This window comes from Melopsittacus undulatus, chromosome 1 (genome assembly GCF_012275295.1).
Source record: "Melopsittacus undulatus isolate bMelUnd1 chromosome 1, bMelUnd1.mat.Z, whole genome shotgun sequence".
NCBI classification, from domain to species: Eukaryota; Metazoa; Chordata; class Aves; order Psittaciformes; family Psittaculidae; genus Melopsittacus; species Melopsittacus undulatus.
The window spans coordinates 113218580-113235927 of record NC_047527.1 but is presented as its reverse complement, the minus strand read 5'-3'; the positions used below and the strand labels follow the sequence as shown (position 1 = coordinate 113235927).

At 47.1% G+C, this 17348-nt stretch overlaps 1 protein-coding gene across 3 annotated transcripts in view; it reads left to right on the top strand.

The window, feature by feature from the left end:
- Positions 1-3149: 3149 nt before the first annotated feature.
- Positions 3150-17348, top strand: part of JCAD (junctional cadherin 5 associated) — a 33032-nt gene continuing 18833 nt past the window's right edge. For 2 of the 3 annotated variants that reach the window (XM_005153002.3, XM_034074429.1), the window contains exons 1-2: positions 3150-3215; positions 15758-16116. In XM_005153002.3, the coding sequence (XP_005153059.2) occupies positions 15818-16116 (299 nt within the window). In that variant the 5' untranslated portion in view covers positions 3150-3215; positions 15758-15817. Of the gene's footprint in view, positions 3216-15757; positions 16117-17348 lie in introns of those variants that run through there. The other variant, XM_034074444.1, reaches the window with a different exon arrangement.

Sequence of the window (17348 nt, the reverse complement as noted above, 5' to 3'; positions counted from 1 at the left end):
CTTTTGGTTTATGGTTTCTTTGACCTTCTTGCCCCTTGCAAGCCACGCAAAGCAGAGGGGCAATAACAGCTCTCTCCTCAATTCCCTGACCTTGTCACCCTCCCCCATCACACTGATTTTCATGCATCTCAGGAATCCTCTGTAGCAGGGCAGAGGCTTTAGCACTCTTCCACAAACCCTATCTGTGCACTTATCTTGTAGCCACATTTAAGTCTTCCAGGCTTTTCAAAGCTGAAGCTCTAAACTGAAGATGATCTGTCAATAAGCCCCTTCTCTGGAAAGAACCAGGAGATGGAGATCTACCCAGGTGGCCATAGGATCCTGGTCTATGTAGGGGAGCAGTGCTGCAGGTTGTGCACCATTTATTCCAGCCACTGAAAAGCAGAATTGCTTTCCTGCCTCCTCTGCTTTTTCTCATCTTCACCCTTCTCCTGGCAGTCACACTCTGCATTGCTGTAGCCACCTGAGACCACAGCCTTACTGATGTGGGCACTGAGCTAAGGCAAAAGCAGGAGCAACATCTGCCCAAACAGCTTGCTCTCTAACAGGGAGTGGGCAACATGCAGCAGGAGCAAAGGGAGGCCCTGAAAGTCATGCTGCCGCTGAGGAGCACAGCACCCAGACTTCCCAGATCACAGACCAATGGCTTCATGTGTTACACTAGCCCTCTGAGCAATCCTGCTTGGACACAAGGTGGGGCTGCCAGCTCTCATGGGTAGTTAATTGTGACTCCAGCCTGAGAGGTGCCCCAGATTGTTTCAAAATTCATGCAATTTGCTTTCCAGTGTCTGACCATGGAGATGCATTCAGCTCAGGTTTTCAGGCTTTTCTCTGTAGCAGGATGGCTGTTTTCTTTCTTTAGGAGGAAAGTTCTGCTTCTCAACTGTTCCTTTGACTTCACTCAAGGGAAATCTTCAGTGACTGCAGCACTCCAAAGTCATTCCAAGGGCTGTACATCCTTTTGCAGCCCACAAAGTGTACTCAGAAGTGTAACAATAGAATACCCCCAGGTTCAGAGAGGCAGCTCTGAGGTGGGCTGTCCTTTGCACTTTTATCATACTCTTCACAGCCTGTGACCTCCTCCAGACAAAAGATGCACCTTTACACTGTTCAGTAAATGATCCCATTTTCCTTCACTGGAGTGGCAGCTTCAGTCCCTGCTCCCTCTCTTCCTGGCCCAAAGCCAGTTCTGAAGTAGCTTTCCCAATGGAGAGCTGAGAGCTCTGACAGTGAGGACCTGCTCTGTGTGGTGCCTCATACTTACCCAACAGGGAGCAAAAGCTTTTTTGCTTCGAAGGAGGGACGTAAGCAGTACTGTCTCCGACAGCCAAAGAGAGTGAACACCTTAGAGCAGGCAGCCATGCAGATGAAAAAGTCGTCCTAGAAATCTTTTTCATACAAGACAATAGAGACAGGTATTTAAACCCCCACAACTCCCAATTTGCCTGTCAGAGTCAAGACATTTAAATAACGAACCGTAACCTGTGCCAGCACATCTTCCTTAATGGAAACCTGTGAAATCATCACACCCACAAGAAGCTGCTCTGTGACAAAATCCAAACTTTCTACTGACTGACTGTGTCAGACAGAAGGTTTTACAATGGGAAAATACAGGGGTTTCCCAACCATCAAAGCTATTGAGAATGCTTCAGGGATGGAGTAAGGCATCCTGCTGGAAGTCCCCCTGCTGCTGATGCCATTGCTCTTGATGCATGCTTCTTGTGTCAGCGCTGCAGGCTCAGAGCCTCATAGCTGGAAGATAAAAGATGTCTGTAGAAAAGCAGGACAATGACAATTATTAACAGCACCCTACAAAACCGGGGCATCAGGGAACCTGTACTCAATTCTGGGCTCTCCTGCAGAATTCTCCTGTGACCTTGGACTCATTGTGTAACTTCACACCTTTGTTTTCCCACTATTAACTAGAGCACATATTGAATAGGACTCAGTGTATGAACACATGTAAAGCACTTTGATAGCCTAGGGTAAAAGTGAATTAAAGCACGGTGAGCAGTTGACAGTCCCAAGCAATTGCTGAAGTAAATAATTCACAAACATAATTTTTGAGAGTGTCATTAAACTAAAACAGATTTGCAAATTATTCACCTGTTTCTAGAGGCTGAATAAATGCCAGGGACTGGAGAGGTGGGGAAGGAGGCAATCAGCTATGTTTCAGAAAGGCTTGCAGATTACACCGTGAAAACCATGATGCGGACAAGCCCTTTGGGCTTGCAGCCAAGTGCCAGCAGTCACAGTAAGCTTTGAATGGGTCTCCTCTGGTCCCTCTCCATCCTTGATGGACCCCAGCCTTCCCTTCTGCAGATACCTTTGTGCTGAGAAAGTCATCTCTCTGAGCTCAGCTGCAGAGCAGGGAGGCAGGAGGTGCCTTGAACTTTATGGAGAAAACAACCTGCCCCATGTAAGAGTGTGTTCCTGGCAGAACTGCCACTGCTGGTGTGGGCTTACGAGTCAGCCCCTTCTGGGTCTCTTTGGAAGGACACACTGTCTGCTGTTGGACATGTCCTTGACCTGGCCAGGTCGGACAGGGCTTTGAGCAACCTGGTCTAGTGGAAGGTGTCCCTGCCTATAGGGGTTGGAACTAGATGAGCTTTAAGGTCCCTTCCAATCCAAACCATTCTATGATTCCGATTCACAGTTAAGTGCCCAACTCATGTGCCTGTGACGGGTGGGTACTTGATGGTAACCAGACCTCCCAAGGCTTGGCTCTTTCATCTTGAAAGTGCCTCACAGACGTTTTACAGCCAGCGCAGGACATCGGCTCCCCAGTGCACAGGCCAACGTGTTTCCAGGGATGGATTAAAGGAGGATCAGCGGATCCCGGTGTGGGAAGGCAGCGTGTAACGGCCGCTTGGTCAGCTGGTGCCCCAGGCTCGCTAAGGGCAAAGAGCAGTTTCCGCAGGCTGAAGCATGGCTCCGCAGCGGGAAGGGACGGGCAAGAAGAGCTAAGCCCCATCTCTCGTGCAGGGGCCGCCGCTCCCCGGCTGGGACGCTCCTCGCTGGCAGCCAGGGAAGCGCAAGAGCGGCCGGGGGGGGGCGGGACGGGACGGGGCGGATCGAGTCTGTCTCCTCCCGCCCCCCTCATCCCGCCCCTCCCCTCCCCGCCCGCCGCGGGCTCGGCGCCTCCCGGCTGCCGCGGCCGCTGAGCGCGGCGGCCCCGGCCGACCCTCGAGGGGCTCGTGTGGCCGCCCGGAGAGGTGAGTCCCGGCGGGGCGGGAGGGCGCGGTGGGCGGCTGCAGGAGCGGGCGAGGGCGGCAGCGGGGCTCGGAGGGCTGCCCTAGGGCCATGCGCGGCACCGCGGGGCGCATCCCCCCGGTGCGGTCCGTGCTCCGGCCGCTCTGCACCTGCTCGTTCCTCTCCTTCCCGGCATCGCCCCTGTCTCTCCGCCGGCGTCCCCAGCCCTGCGCAGGGCCCAGTTTCCTTGGAGCTCTCTGTGAGCGGGAGTCCCAGGGAAATTCCTGGGTGCCGTGGCTGGAGCCCCTCACCTTTATTCAGCGGCCGTCTCTGTGCTCCCCCGCGCCCGGGACGCCGGCTGCTACTCGGTGCAGGCTCCCGTTGACCCGATCAGGATGTGGCATCGGGGTCTGAAACATCAGCTGCTGCCCCTCTTGGTGTTCAGTCTTACTCCGATATTTGCACAGCAGTCACAGAAATCTTTGGGGTTATTTCCTTTATGGTGGCTGTTTTAAGCCATGTACTGTTGCAGGGGAGGCAGAAAAAAGCTGTTGTGTCAGAAGGAGATTTGTGCTGTTATGTCATTTCATAATTGCCTCAGAATTACAAATTACGGCCTTAGTCTCCCACTGGATCTGTGCCAAAGGACTCTTGCATCTATTAAGGGTTTGGGGGTTTCTTCCTTACTTTTTTGAGAAAAAAAAATGTTGAGAATAATGGCTTGAAAATAATGTCTTTTTAGTGGCATGGACCCTACATGTTAAGCTACTCCAGCCCGTGGCTGTAAGTGAAAATAACGATGTAACTGTTCCGAGTAGTCGGTCTGATCCATGCAGTCAAGACATTAAATCTTGGCAAGTGACACTGAGAATTGTGTCCTGCTGAAAAGTATTCAGCTGCGCTTCTTTGCAGGAGCTGAAGCATTTTCTCTGTGTTACAAGTTCTGATTCTGCCCAGAAGCTCTGCTGCTGTTTGTGGGGAGCAGACACATGGAAAATAGCAGCCTTCCAGCTTCAAACTAAAGAATATAGGATTAATGACAGAGAAGGACTCTGTAGTTCAGAGGTGCAGCCACTGCAAGAGTCTCAATTCGCGCCAGTGCTTAGTTTGTAATCACAGAGGCTAGACCTGCCTCTGTGCAGACTGTGCATAGACTGTGCTCTTGCAGTTCTACCGCTCACCATGGAGGAAAAAGTGTGATGCTGCCGGCTGTTTCCTTTGCCAAGGATGCTGAGGGCAGCAGGAGTCCGGAGGAGATAGAAGTAGGTTGCTGCCACGGGACAGAGAAGCTGGGCTGGGCTGTCCCCTTCCAGGCAGAGTGGTCTTCTGGGCTGTGCCGCTGCAGCATGTTATAATACCAACTCAAGTACCAACTGAGTCTGTTGTTTCAAAGGCTACATCCGCTTCTGCATCCTCCCTTCCAACAGTGATGTTCAGGATTGCTCCGTGCTGCAACATGCATGCGCCCGATCTTGGAAAAGAGATCTTTCAGAGTCTGCCAGGCTGTGTGTATCAAGTACCATATTACAGTAGTATATTGTTCTTTACATGCAGAATCTCACTGGCCTGTTATGACCTAAAACGCACACAAAAAATAAACAAGGGCATATTGTTCGGTGGGAAGGATGCAGAAAATTTTTCTGCCTTAGCCATTAGTAAGGAAAAGATTACTTTTAAGTGTTTCTCCTGATTGTCAGAGAAATGACATGGCGCATGTAAGCTCGGGTTTTGCCAAGCACGCTTTATTTGGAAGGTGAGGCTTTTCTGAGCTTCTCAGTCACCTTGGAACTACTTACAAACCTATAGCAAAGTCCTGCCCAAATCTTCTAATTAATTTGGCCAGAGGCCATCCTAATTAACCTTGAGGGAGTTCAGGGGTGGGAGAGCTTAGTATGAAACAATTGTCTTGTAATTTGCTGTTCACAATGTGTTGACCAAGCCATGAGCTACATCTCTAAAATCCTCTGGGTCTCTTGCTGAGGCTATTGCACCGGTTTATTTGTTTTTAACAGATGTTGTTTTCCACTTCTTGAATGGAAAGGGTTATCTCACTTTCTGCAACCTTGTTATTGTGCTTTGTTTCAAGAGCCAGTGGACTCAAGCATTCTGGGGAAGCTTACTCACCAGTTCCAGCTATGAAGGAAGGGGCTGGTCAGCCTTTTGGTGGTCTTGATGCAATTGTTAAGGTCTCTTTATGAACTGATGGCATCTTTTCACATCTACCTAAAGATAACTCTCAGTTTTTCTGGTACTGGCTATGCCTGCAGAGAACAAAAGTCCGCAGCAGCCTCTCTGTCACGCAGGTGTATTACAGTTAGCATATTAATAGAATCTGTCAGCCATAACTTGGACCATCTCAAATGGTGGGTCAAGGGAAGGGGTTCTGAAATCTGATCTTGTTGAAAAAAAGGGAAAAAAGCTAAAGTCCGAGTTCTGCTTTTTGGAAGTGCAAGGGCACCCTGCACATCACCGGATGTGTGATGAAGGGGGAAAAGTTAACAGATGTATCTGAAATTTTAGGATGGTCCTTCTTCCCCCATCGTGATGATGTTTGCTTGCCTTGTTGGTCCAGGGGCTCAGCCATGCTCAGAGGCTGGGCCACCTTTCACCAGCCTGGGTTTGCCTTACCAGTAGACAGCCCTGCCCAGCACATTCAGTGCCTCAGCAGCACAGCAGTGCTTGTGTGTAGTATTCTTGAGTGTCTGTCTTATTTTTGTTCTACGCTAATGCATACAAATGCTATTTTGGCATTTATTTTCTAGTGGAGCAATGGGTCAGGGGAAATCCTGCTGAGACTACAAGGCAGGACACACAGATGCAAGAAAGATAGATCAAAGGCATCTATAATACAGGAAGAAACAGAGGGTCAATCCAGAAGAGAGGGTATTTGATTATACATACAAAGGTAATATAAAAGGGATAACAACACAGGAGAGGATGGTAATGTCTGAAAATCAGTAAACAAACAGAAGTTTAAGACTATGCTGAGAATTTATTTACTCCAGCAGACACAATCCTTATCTCTTTGAAAGAGGAGAAGACCACACCAACCTTGGAGCGCCTCTGCTCCCAGCCACATTTGTGAGAGGGAGAAAGTGTTTGTTTACGCATCTCTCCTCTGTGAGTCCTGGCCTGATGGGCCAGCCTGTCCTGCTGTGATTAGTAGGATGCTAATGTGTGTAATCCTTTTGATCACAGAGCCCAGGCTCTATAAGTCATGCCACTGTCACCTCAAAGAAGTTCAACTATGTGATACATCCCGTATTAAAAAATTTTACTTTGAAAGATTCAATTCAGTTATTATTGAGGAAAGATATAATGCAGTTATTGAAGAAAGATATAATGCAGTTATTGAAGAGAGATTTAATATAGTTATTGTTGAAATACTTTTTTTTTTCTTTGGTTTGTACAGATGGAATGCTTTTCAGTTCAAAAAAATGCAGACAATAATAATGATCCGAGTAGTCCTAGCACAGGAGTAACCAATGAGCACCTTGACCATAGATATTTTAGGTTGGATTTATTAGCCCTTAACATCTTGATTTTTGATGTGAGCAGCAAATATGTTTCCATGTGCATTGTTCCACTGAGGTGGATTGCTCAATACAAAAGCATTGTAAACAGTATGGAGACATCATCCAAGTCCTAAAGAATATCCTCTTCTGCAGTTCCTTTTTAGGAGGGAAAGAGGTAGCTAATTATGCTTTGTTTAATAAATGTATTATTTTGTTCTGCTGTTGTGACAAACAAAAGCTGTCATTTGAGGAAACACACCATATGCTGCCAATTGGTTTAAGGACTGGATATATCTGGAGCACAGAGTAGCAGTGAGCACTCTTTAACAATTGCTCCTTCTCTAAAATAAATCTGCACCAATTTCAGTGGAGTAATGTGCTGCTCTGTCATCGGTGGAAGCAAGCTGTTGACATTTTGAAAACCAGCTAATGTGAACAGCTGTATCTGTACATGCTTGGACATTTCCTCCCTCCCTTGAATGTGTTTACTTCTATTTGGATGCTTATGAGCCTGAGCGAATCAGCGCTCACTCTTTGCTGGATTGGTCCATGACAAATTTAAAAATCAACCTTATTGTGGATACAATCTCCCATCCATACCCTGTCAGACACATGTTTCAGCACTGTGTGAACCCAGTATTCAAACACCCACGTTATTTAAGAAAACCCAAACTAGCTCTCTACCATTTTTTCTTGGCAAATCTGAGAAAGCAAACTTAAATATGACCTGAAACCTCCTAACAAACAGGGCTGGCAATGCCTGGAGAGCAGCCGTCACTCATTAAGGCCTCTCCCAGGAGATGCTCTGCACTCTCTCTCATGCCACAGTGTGTTTACTGATACATCTGCACTGGTGAGATACAAGACAGCAAATAACTACCTTCTGAGGGTTAAATAAACTCTTCAAGACTAACTCCTCTTTCCCACTTCCTAGTTTTATTGGAGACACGTCGTATCACTAATTTATTCTGTGGCACAGTTCCTTGGTGATTTCAGTGAGGACTTTTTGCTCAAAGAATACAAAGAGGATGTGTGATGTAATTTTCTCTGTGTTAGAGAAAAAATGTGAACTCCTACCCCCAGGTAATGAGGGTTAAACACAGAAATTCACAGATTTCTTTTTAATTTCGGTGAGATGAATAGGAGAGAGTGGCCTTGGAAGACACAAATTGGTTTATCTTCCAGCAATGGCTTTGGCAAGTTTTTGTCTCTTGTAGTTAGCAGAGATGTGTGTAGTACTAGTGGCTTTGAAGACCTCCGTATGGTGTTGGCCATAATGGGAACTTTCTTGAAGTTTTGCCTGGTGTGTGTCCATGATCTGATATGAGTCCTTTGGTCAGAACCCCATTCTTGAGCCTCCTGAAGCAGCTTCATCTGCTCCACTTCTGACAGATCTTCATTTAGCCTGTTCTTGAAAACTTTTATTGATAGAGCTTCAGAGCTTCCTAGCATCACCAGTGGTTAACTATCATCATGGCTAGACAGCTCCTTCTAATATCTAACCTAAATCTCCCTTGCTGCATGCTAAACCAGTCCCTTCAGTTTTCCACAGCCACAGGGAGCAGGACAAGATTATCACTGCCTTTTAGCAGCCTGACATGTTTAAAACTTGTTATCATCTCTCATTCTCTCACCCTCATTCCTCCCTCCTTCCCTTCCAACTAAACAAGCCCACTTCTTGTAGCTTCTTCTCCGGGGGTCACGCTTCCAAAACTTACCATTCTTGTGAGCAGGGAGCACATCTTGCTTGAGGTAGGGCTCAAGACTGGATATAGGGCTGACAGGAGTAAAGAGCCTGACATGTGAAGCTCCTCTTAATCTGTCTCCAGGCCTATTCACCTGTGTGTATGAAGCCCTACACTACTCTTGATGTCTTTTCTCTTTACAGCTCTAGCCCCAGAGACTCTTTTGCTGTACCACTCCATTTTGCCCTTCTGCGTTGCATCCTTCTTCTTTGGCATGGTGCTTTACACCTGCCTGTATTGTATCTCAGTCATTCATTCCAGACTAGGTTTATAATTTATTAAGATTTTATTCTAATTGGAGTCCCTGGAAATGCTGGAAGCACTCCCTACAGATTTGTAATTGTAATCTTTATTCTAATTTACAAGTCATTAATGGAAATACTGAACAGAACAACACCCCAGGCACAGACCTTATGTGCCTTTTCAGGTTGACATTGAATTTAGTAACTACAAGTACAGATGTGAAACATTTGTATAACCACCAAGAGTAAATTATACCTAAATTGTATTCGCCTGGTTTGCATATAAGGCTATCACATGCATCCATCAAAAGCTTTCCTCGTTCCAGTGTGCAACTTCTCCTGTTTTTTTCTCCCTACCCACTGTGCTCCCAACTCTGTCAAAGAAGAAAATTAAATTGGTTAGACTTAATTTGTTCTTGACAAGTCTGTGTTTTCTGTTTTCTCATGACTTTATCATGTGGGAGTGGATGCAGCTGCAGTGCAGGACAGGAAGCAGGGTGATGGAAATGCTCCTCCTGGATCACACACTCACTCCCTCCTGCTTTGCGATAAATCAACACCTGTTATAAGTATTTACAAGTGGGCTGAATAATAGTTTGTCTGAGTTGATATCAAAGCCAGGCTGTTTGGTCTATGATACCTCAGATCTGTCTTCTTCCCTCTTTTGTTTGAAGTTAGAGAATGCATTTGCCCTTCACTCATCCCTTGAGAATTTCTAGGAGGTATTTACTCATGGCTTGGAGGCTGCCCTGGCTAGTTCCCTGCTCCTTCCTTACTCATAGCCTACACTTAGTTAAGCCCTGCCAAGCTGAATACACCTAACACATCTCTAATCTCTTTTTTCTTGTGTTCTAGACTATCTTTGTGTTAAATATCTAATATTTGATCACAGTGAACATTGCTGTTTACAGCTCTTCAAGCACATGAATTTTATCTTTCCCAATAGAGCATGTGTTTGTGAGCCAGTGAATGTGGTTTCTACAGTGGAAGGCAGGGGCACAGCGTGCCAGGGCAGCTGCATGCACGGCTGCCTGCCATTTACAGTCCCATCTGACTTTATTGTCCCCAAAAAGATGAAATGATGAAGGTAAAAGCCTCATTTAATGTGTTTGGTTTTGATAAGCTCTCTCATACACACACATGCAAAGCCAGAGTGAGAAAACAAGAGTAAGTACAATGGCCAAAGACTTAGGTATTCTCCCGAGATGTAGCTCGGGGTTATGTTTAGGCTGAGCGAGTAGTACCATCTCGTATTAGAACTTCTTCCACAAGAACCTGTTTGCTACTGCTGTAGTCTGTCAGGCTTTTATCACTTGATCTGAGACTTTCAGGTTGTGCCTCTTTCACAGACAAAATTTATTTTAATATTGTCAGCTAAACCAATTCAGCCATTTCCAAGATAAATTAGGGGGGGAGGAGGGAGGGAGGGGAGAAGGAATGTTGTTTTGTCCACATTAAAAAGGGGAAAGAAAAGAAATCCTCCAGCTGTTTGACTGAGACCTGCAATGTTCGGGAACAGGATCAGTGGTGACAAGGCTCAGAGACATCTGCGCATGTTCTCGGCAGACTTGCCTCTGTTTCTAGGTGCTCCATTTTCCAAAGATTTTTCTCTCCCATTCATCAGAACTCCACATCCTCTGGTGCTGAGCAGCCCATCAGTGACCCAGCCCTGTGCAAGGACAGCGCTCATGCCCTAATGACTTCAACGCTGTGTGAGCAGAGCACCGGCATGGTGCCCTTGCACAGGGCTGCAGCGGTGGAGTTGGATTGTCTCCATAATGATGTTTCCTGCATTTTCCAGGTACAAGTGAAACGGAGTCTTGCACATGGGAGCAGAAAGCAGTCACAGAGGTGCTGAAGCTGGTCCCACAGAGGGACAGAAGCTAGTCATCAGGAGGGGAAGGAGGAAATTAGAATGATGGATGTGAACCAGGAGAAGCTGATAGGGGTGCAAGAGGTCAGGACAATCTGAACCCCTAGCTAGTGTGGTGGTGGGCTGTGTGGGAAGAGTGGCTGGACTGGTGGGACCAGGAGATGGGAAGGCAGGGAAGAGAATCTGCAGGGCAGTGAGGACAGGTGTGTGTGGGAAGTGGGAAATGCATTGGGCTGCATGGTGGTGAGAAATTAGCAGAGGTGGGAGGGATATGGGGTTACCTGGACAAAAGCATTGGTACTGATTTGATGGGCACAGGTATGGAAAAGAGCACGGCAGATAAATTACAGTAACCATTTCTTTGGCTCATCCCATGTCTTCACAGTGCTGATAGCTTGACTTACCACAATTGGGCTGATGTGGAGAGGCACTAGGTTCTTGCAGCAGTTGTTTTGAACATACCTAGCTTACTTTTAAGGCTGAGGGCTTTAAAATAATCGGGTTATAAGCACTTCAGACTGGGTGCCTAGAATGGAGAGGGTTGTTTTCACATTAGTCTCTCTGCATAAATGCGTCTGTCTGGCACATGTCTGATATGAAATGGGAATAATATCACCCAGACTTGAGTGAAGATAAGCTAGTTTAATGTGTTATCTAGATAGTGCACTTTGTAATTTAGAAGCCTGTTAGTAACTGTGTTCAGAGCAGTGTTTGCATAGCTGCTGTAGATAAAGCCCAGGAAGACTAGCATCACCTAGCCTGCCCATCCACTGAGGTATGAGTCCTGCAGAATTCAGTAGCCTGAAGTCATGTAATTACAAACTACAGCAACTCGTGTGTCCATGCACGGTGCCTTGATTTTGGCAATTCACGATGTCTGTATGCTTCATTTTGCAGTATGAATCATGTTCGTTCGATGTTTTCTCTTCTGTTCAGTTATACAGAATCACTTACAAAAAATGTTAGAAATACTTCTGCAGAGGTGGGGCAGGCAAATCTTGTGCCAGAAGGACTTCAGGGGTTGTATTCAAACAGTTGAAGGATTGCCACCTTCTACTTTATTTCACGTAGCAGAGAGTGGGGAGAGGGTAGACAGGTCTTCTGGTCTCCCACCCAGTACGTGGATGCTGTGCCAAGATGCTCTCTGGAACCAGGGCTAAAGCAGTCCTGGGGTAAAGTTTGGACTTCATGGTCTTAAAGGTCTTTTCCAGCTTGTGATTGTAAAGGGTGGATGGGCTGCTCCCAAGCATCATGCAGAGGGGAGGGTGGGAATGGCATGCAAACCATTTCAGAGCATGGAGGTAAGAGCTGCTTCTGCCACTGCTGAAAGTGTTGGCATTCATCATCGCTGATGCTGGTCATCATACATGTGGTGGTGGTATTCCCACCACCCTCCAAAATAATAAGGCTTGGGAACCCCTGCCACTAAAGAAACCTGCAGATGAAGGCAGACTATCAACAGAAAACAGTGTGTTTCCCCCACTGAAAATGGGTTCTAGAAGCAGCTCAGAGAAAACTCTAGCACCAGATTTCTTTGGGGTGTCTTTCAGGAGAACTGTGGCTTTTCTCGGGGCCAGGATGAAATCCCTGCTCTTCAACAGAGCACCCCGAGACAAGGTGCTCCGATGACGTTTCCATCTGGGGGTCTCATTGTGTCCTGCCTGCCGAGGCTGTGGATCCCCATTGTGTCCGCATACAAGGGGGCCGGTGCTGATTTCCGCCATTCATGCTTGTTTCTTTGCATCCAAGAGTGCTGCTGAGAAGTTTCCAGAGAAAAGCTTGGCCCCTGTTTCCAGTGTTATGCGGAGCTGTACCGGCTGCTGGGGACAAGTCGGAAACGCTGGCAAGATAGCAGGCATCCTCAGGAAGCAAACCCTATCAGAAAGCACTGATGTCATTGGCAAACAAAACAAATCACTGCTGGAAAAACAAACTGTTTTCCAGCGTTGTTGATCTTCCCTCAAATTAGCAGCTCTGCACAGCCTTTACTCTTTTGGCCCAGTCTGACAGAGTATGTACAGGACAGCACTGCAGCGATGGTTTTGTTATTCCTGCCAATCCAATCCCTTTGATTTTATTTTTTAGATTTATTTATCTAAGGGAGGGTGGGAAGAGCATCCCAGCAGTACAGCCAGGTTTGGAAAGCTGGCTGGCGTCCTTGTGGAGATTACGTGCTGATAAGGTTGATGTCCTGCAGGGTTTGCTCAGGCAGGGCCTCTGGCTCCCCTGCCCCGGCCAGGTTTGATGTGGGGGAAGGTACCTCCCCATGACTTCTGCACAGCCCAGTTATTCCCTGTGGGGGTGGTGAGTCACTGGCACAGGTTGCCCAGAGAAGCCATGACTGCCCCATTCCTGGCAGTGTTCAAGGCCAGGTTGGATGGAGCTTTGAGCAACCTGTGCTAGTGGAAGGTGTCCCTGTCTGTAGCAAGGAGTTGGAACTGGGTGATCCTTAAGGTCCTTTCCAACCCAAACCATTCGATTCTATGTGTCCTAACAGCGTCCCATCCAGTGGCCGTGGCCACTACTGATACCAGCTGCTGGCAGGTTGTGCCATAGGCATGGAGCATTTCTCTATGTGGTGGGCCTGAGAAGAGCTTACTGGGGGTATTGGTGCTGAGGGTACAGTGGCAGGCAGAGGGGTGCAGGCTTTTCTGCCTTGTTCCCATTGTGGAGCTGTGACAGGCACAATGATAGCATCCTGCTCCTAGCCAGGCCTTCCCACCACCCATAGCACCACAGGGTAAGTGGTGCACCACATGATAAGTTTGCAGAGCAGGAGGAGACAGTTGCACTGGTTCCTCATGGTGCATTTCCACCCTGTTGCACCTCACTCCCAATACCAAGAGGAGGTTCAGAGTAAATCCCACAGGCTGGAAGTTCTTATCCACTTGCTTTTGCCTCTCTGATGGCACCATGGCTACGGTGGGTGGCAAAGAGGGGGTTAAGCTGCACTCCAAGCCAGTCTGACAATAATAGCAGGAAAAGCACATTTCTTCCTTGCACCTGTGAGTGCTCTGATCTGCTTTGTGCTGTTTATGGTGGTCACATTGGATCTTTCTCTTGTTAGAAGCTGAACAACTCTAGCAGCCAGCTGTTCCCCTTGCTCCGCTCAAACCTGGCTCCTTTCACAGTCCAGGGCAGCGAGTGGATGGAAAATTAGCCTTTTAGGTCAGCATTCAAAAATAACCCATGGAGCTTTTCCTTTCTTCCAAGAGGGAAGGGTCCTGCTCCTCTCTGCTTTCTGCCTGCTTGTACTTAACTGCTGGCTCACTCACTCAGAACGCTTATTGGGTGTTTGAAGTCCTGGTCTAGCAAGGGATACTCCTAAAATATCTTCAGCATAGAGCTTTAAATAAACAAATAATCTCTGTTTTTAAAGGGTGTGTAGTGTTACGTGTGTGAGAAGGGAGAAGATTCATAAAGCTCTAAAGACAAACCAGTTTAAGGTTCTCAAGCTGAAAAGCTACTTCTGCAGCGTTCCAGGTTCCCAGTTAAACTGTAGCTCTGCATAAAAACTGTGCATGTTTTTCCATGCTGTGGGCTGTCCTCAGGCAAGTGCTGTGGGCAGTGCAGGGCAGAGGCGGCTGGAGTGTCCCTGTGTGCCTGGGAGCTGCATACCAGGCTGGACCAGAGCGGCCAGCCGGACCAGCTCCACAGTCTGCAGAGCATCCTGGAGACAGGGCGGGAGCAGAAAATGGTTGCGGTGCTGGGTAGGCAAAAAGTGGCCATAATATATGGAGTGCTGCACCACAGAAGCTGATTTACATTCTAAGCCACCCAATCAACTTCTGTGTGTATGTAGCCTGAGAGATTTAGTACTAATAAATGCACAGGAGCCAAATCAGTAGTTGCTTCATCTCAAGTAAATAATTGTAAACAGCAGTGAACAGAGGTCTTTCTTCTTGCCCACAAAGAGCATTAGAAACCGGTGTATAAAGTACTTGCTTGTCATGATCTTTGCAGAGACTATCTCCTTTTGACTAGCTGCCAGTGCTAGGCTCCTGGCCCTCAGGTAGACCTACTACTTCTAAGGACACAGAGTACTCACAAGTCATGTTAAATGAACTCTTCATGTGGGGAAAATCATCTTAAGTGTTTTACGTAACTGATCTATTTCTGTGTGTTTCACTTCTTTATCCACCTTTTGTTTTAATTTGTTTCCTCTAGTAACACAGCCCAAGCAAGGAGGAATGTATCAGAATGCGTCCATCATTACACACAACCTACAGAATAGATCATTGCCTTCCATGGATTTTAAAACTCTGGGAGAATGGGTATTCTATAGTTGCCATAATTCCGTAAAGATGTGAGAGTGGTATAGAAAATAAAGATTGTTGCCAGCCAACTAACTGAGTTTACTGGATCTTTGCTCTAGTCAGTGCAGAACTGAGGGCAGCCCTGGTGACCAGGAAGAATAGTCATGACTCTCCCATGACTTGGAAGTCATTGAGACGCAACAGACGCAATCATCTCAGGTTGTTGCCAGTCATTTTACACAGTGCAATTGTGCTGTAAAAATAAAGCATGCTTGAAATCTTAGGGTTTGTATTATTCCTGTTGAGGATTACTGATTACTCCTTCCAGGAGACCAAGAGGCTGAAAACAAAGTAATCTGTAAACACAGACTGTTTAGCTGGGGTATGCATGATATTAACTGGGTTTCTCATGTGGTTGCATAAAATTAATTTTTGTTCTCATGCATATTTTGTCCTTGTTCATGTGAACATTTTTTCTTAATGGGAATATGCAGAGCTGTAGGGAGAGGCGTGCTGCCTTGTAATCCACCCCCTCCTGCAGCAGCTCCAAATGTAATACAGAACACACCTCTCCATGACTAGAAAAAAATTGGTTTTTACAGAAAGTGTGGGCTTACCTCCGGTGCAAAGCATTTTTATTAGATCACTTAGTGACATCTGAAAGCTGCAATTACCAGTGAATTCTTCAATGGAATGTACGGAGTCAGCAGCAGTGCAGCATCTGCTGCTGGGCTGAGTGCATGGTGGTATATTGCCCAGGGAAGATCAGCACATGATTCATCAGAATCTGCATGCGCTTTGCTTCATCTGTTTGGTGCTGAGGAATACTGAGGCCAGAGGATGAGACTTTTAGCTTCAGTAGCTTATCAGCTGATCAAAGATATCTTTCCTTGTTTAAAGCAGCCTTCTGTTTGTTTATGGTTTTGTTTTCCAGTGATGGATCCTTCTGGAAAGAGCTTTTTGATGGCACAGCTGTGAGTGAAACCAGCACAACATGTTCAGTGTCGAGGACCTCCTTATTTCTCATGGATACAAGTTGTCAAAAAATCCCCCTGTTTCATGTGAGAACAGATACGATGGATACCGGCAGGAAACCACGGGGAACAGATCTGCTCAGAGAACGCTGAATGGGTTTGAGGCAGAATCAAGAGCTGGGGTTTACAGCAAGAAACCTCTGGTGAAAACCAACTCGAGCGGCACTGAAAGCAGCCATGGGAGCCAAGGGAGGCAAGCAGGTCTTGGTTACCACCATGACCTTCAGGGTTTGTCCACTTTTCATACTTCAGAAGGGGGGTAAGTTTCAGCATCATGCCATGGCTTTGCTTTCTCTTCCTTTTGGTCCTGACAGTTAACTAAGCATGACCCTAACCTTTGACACCACCTTCCTGTACTCCTTTTCTGCTCCCATACTAGTGACCATTTCCATGCAGTGCAAGTCCACACGAAGCAGTGGCACATCCATTCATCTTCTGTTTAGAGCTAGGCCTTTGAGAATATTGGGCAGATGGGAAGTGGAATATTTAATTTACTAATGTGGTCTATATCAGAAAGGCCTTTCTGATGGGCTTAGAAAAGCTCAGTCCAAGTACAGTGGAAAAAAGGGGCGAGGCAAAAGCTCTTCCTTCAGTTTAAAAAAACTGAAGCTGCTTCTTATGCCATATACACACCCTGATTTTTGCTGTGGATTTAGCCCCATGCTGAACACATTAGGGTGTGCTAAATGCACCAAGAACTCTCTTGGTTTTTTGGGGCTGCTCTCATGGAGTAAACATGAGAAGGTGCCTGTGCATTTCTTTTTAAAACCACTCCAAGCCACTGGAAGCTCTTGTCGTCACTCCATAAAACGTGCTTGTACAACCGTGGCTTGCTTAACACAGAGTACGTGCGTGCTGGGGCTGGGGCAGGCTGGGCAGGAAGAGCTGTGTGTACACACCGCTGCTTGGCCATTGTTCTGCAGCTATTTGAGTGCTGCAGATGAACAAAGGAAAGGGGCTAGAGCAGGACTGGAAGCCAGCCCAAGTGTGACGATAGTTTACGAGGAAAAGCCCCTTCCTCCTGCCCAGTGGGCCTGAAACTGAAAGCAGGGCAAAACACTGTTGCCTTGGGAGGTTGTCCTCTTAGGAAGACCTTCATGTGGCAAAGGCATGTGGGCCCTGACTGCTGGGCTTGTCTGCTCTTCCCCTTCATGTCTCTTCTGCTTGCAAGCCTGGAGCAGGAATGGCTCCTGGCTGCCAGCTAGGATAATGGGCAGGAAGAGATGTGAGCTTTGCAAAGCAGTCCTAGGGCAGCACATCCCAGCCGTGGTGAAAGTCCCCAGGTGGAACCAGCCCTTCTGCAGAAGGAAGGAGAGGACACAGTTTAAGGTAATGAGGAAGATCCTTCATGGTGTATTATGGGTAAAGTAACTGGACAGCAATAAAGTGAGGGAAGACAGTGAGAAAGAATGAGAGGGGAAAAGGTTTTGAAGCAGGGGAAGAAGGTGTGCAGGGGGGACAAGGAAGGTGGTGTTTGGCCTTTGAACCAAG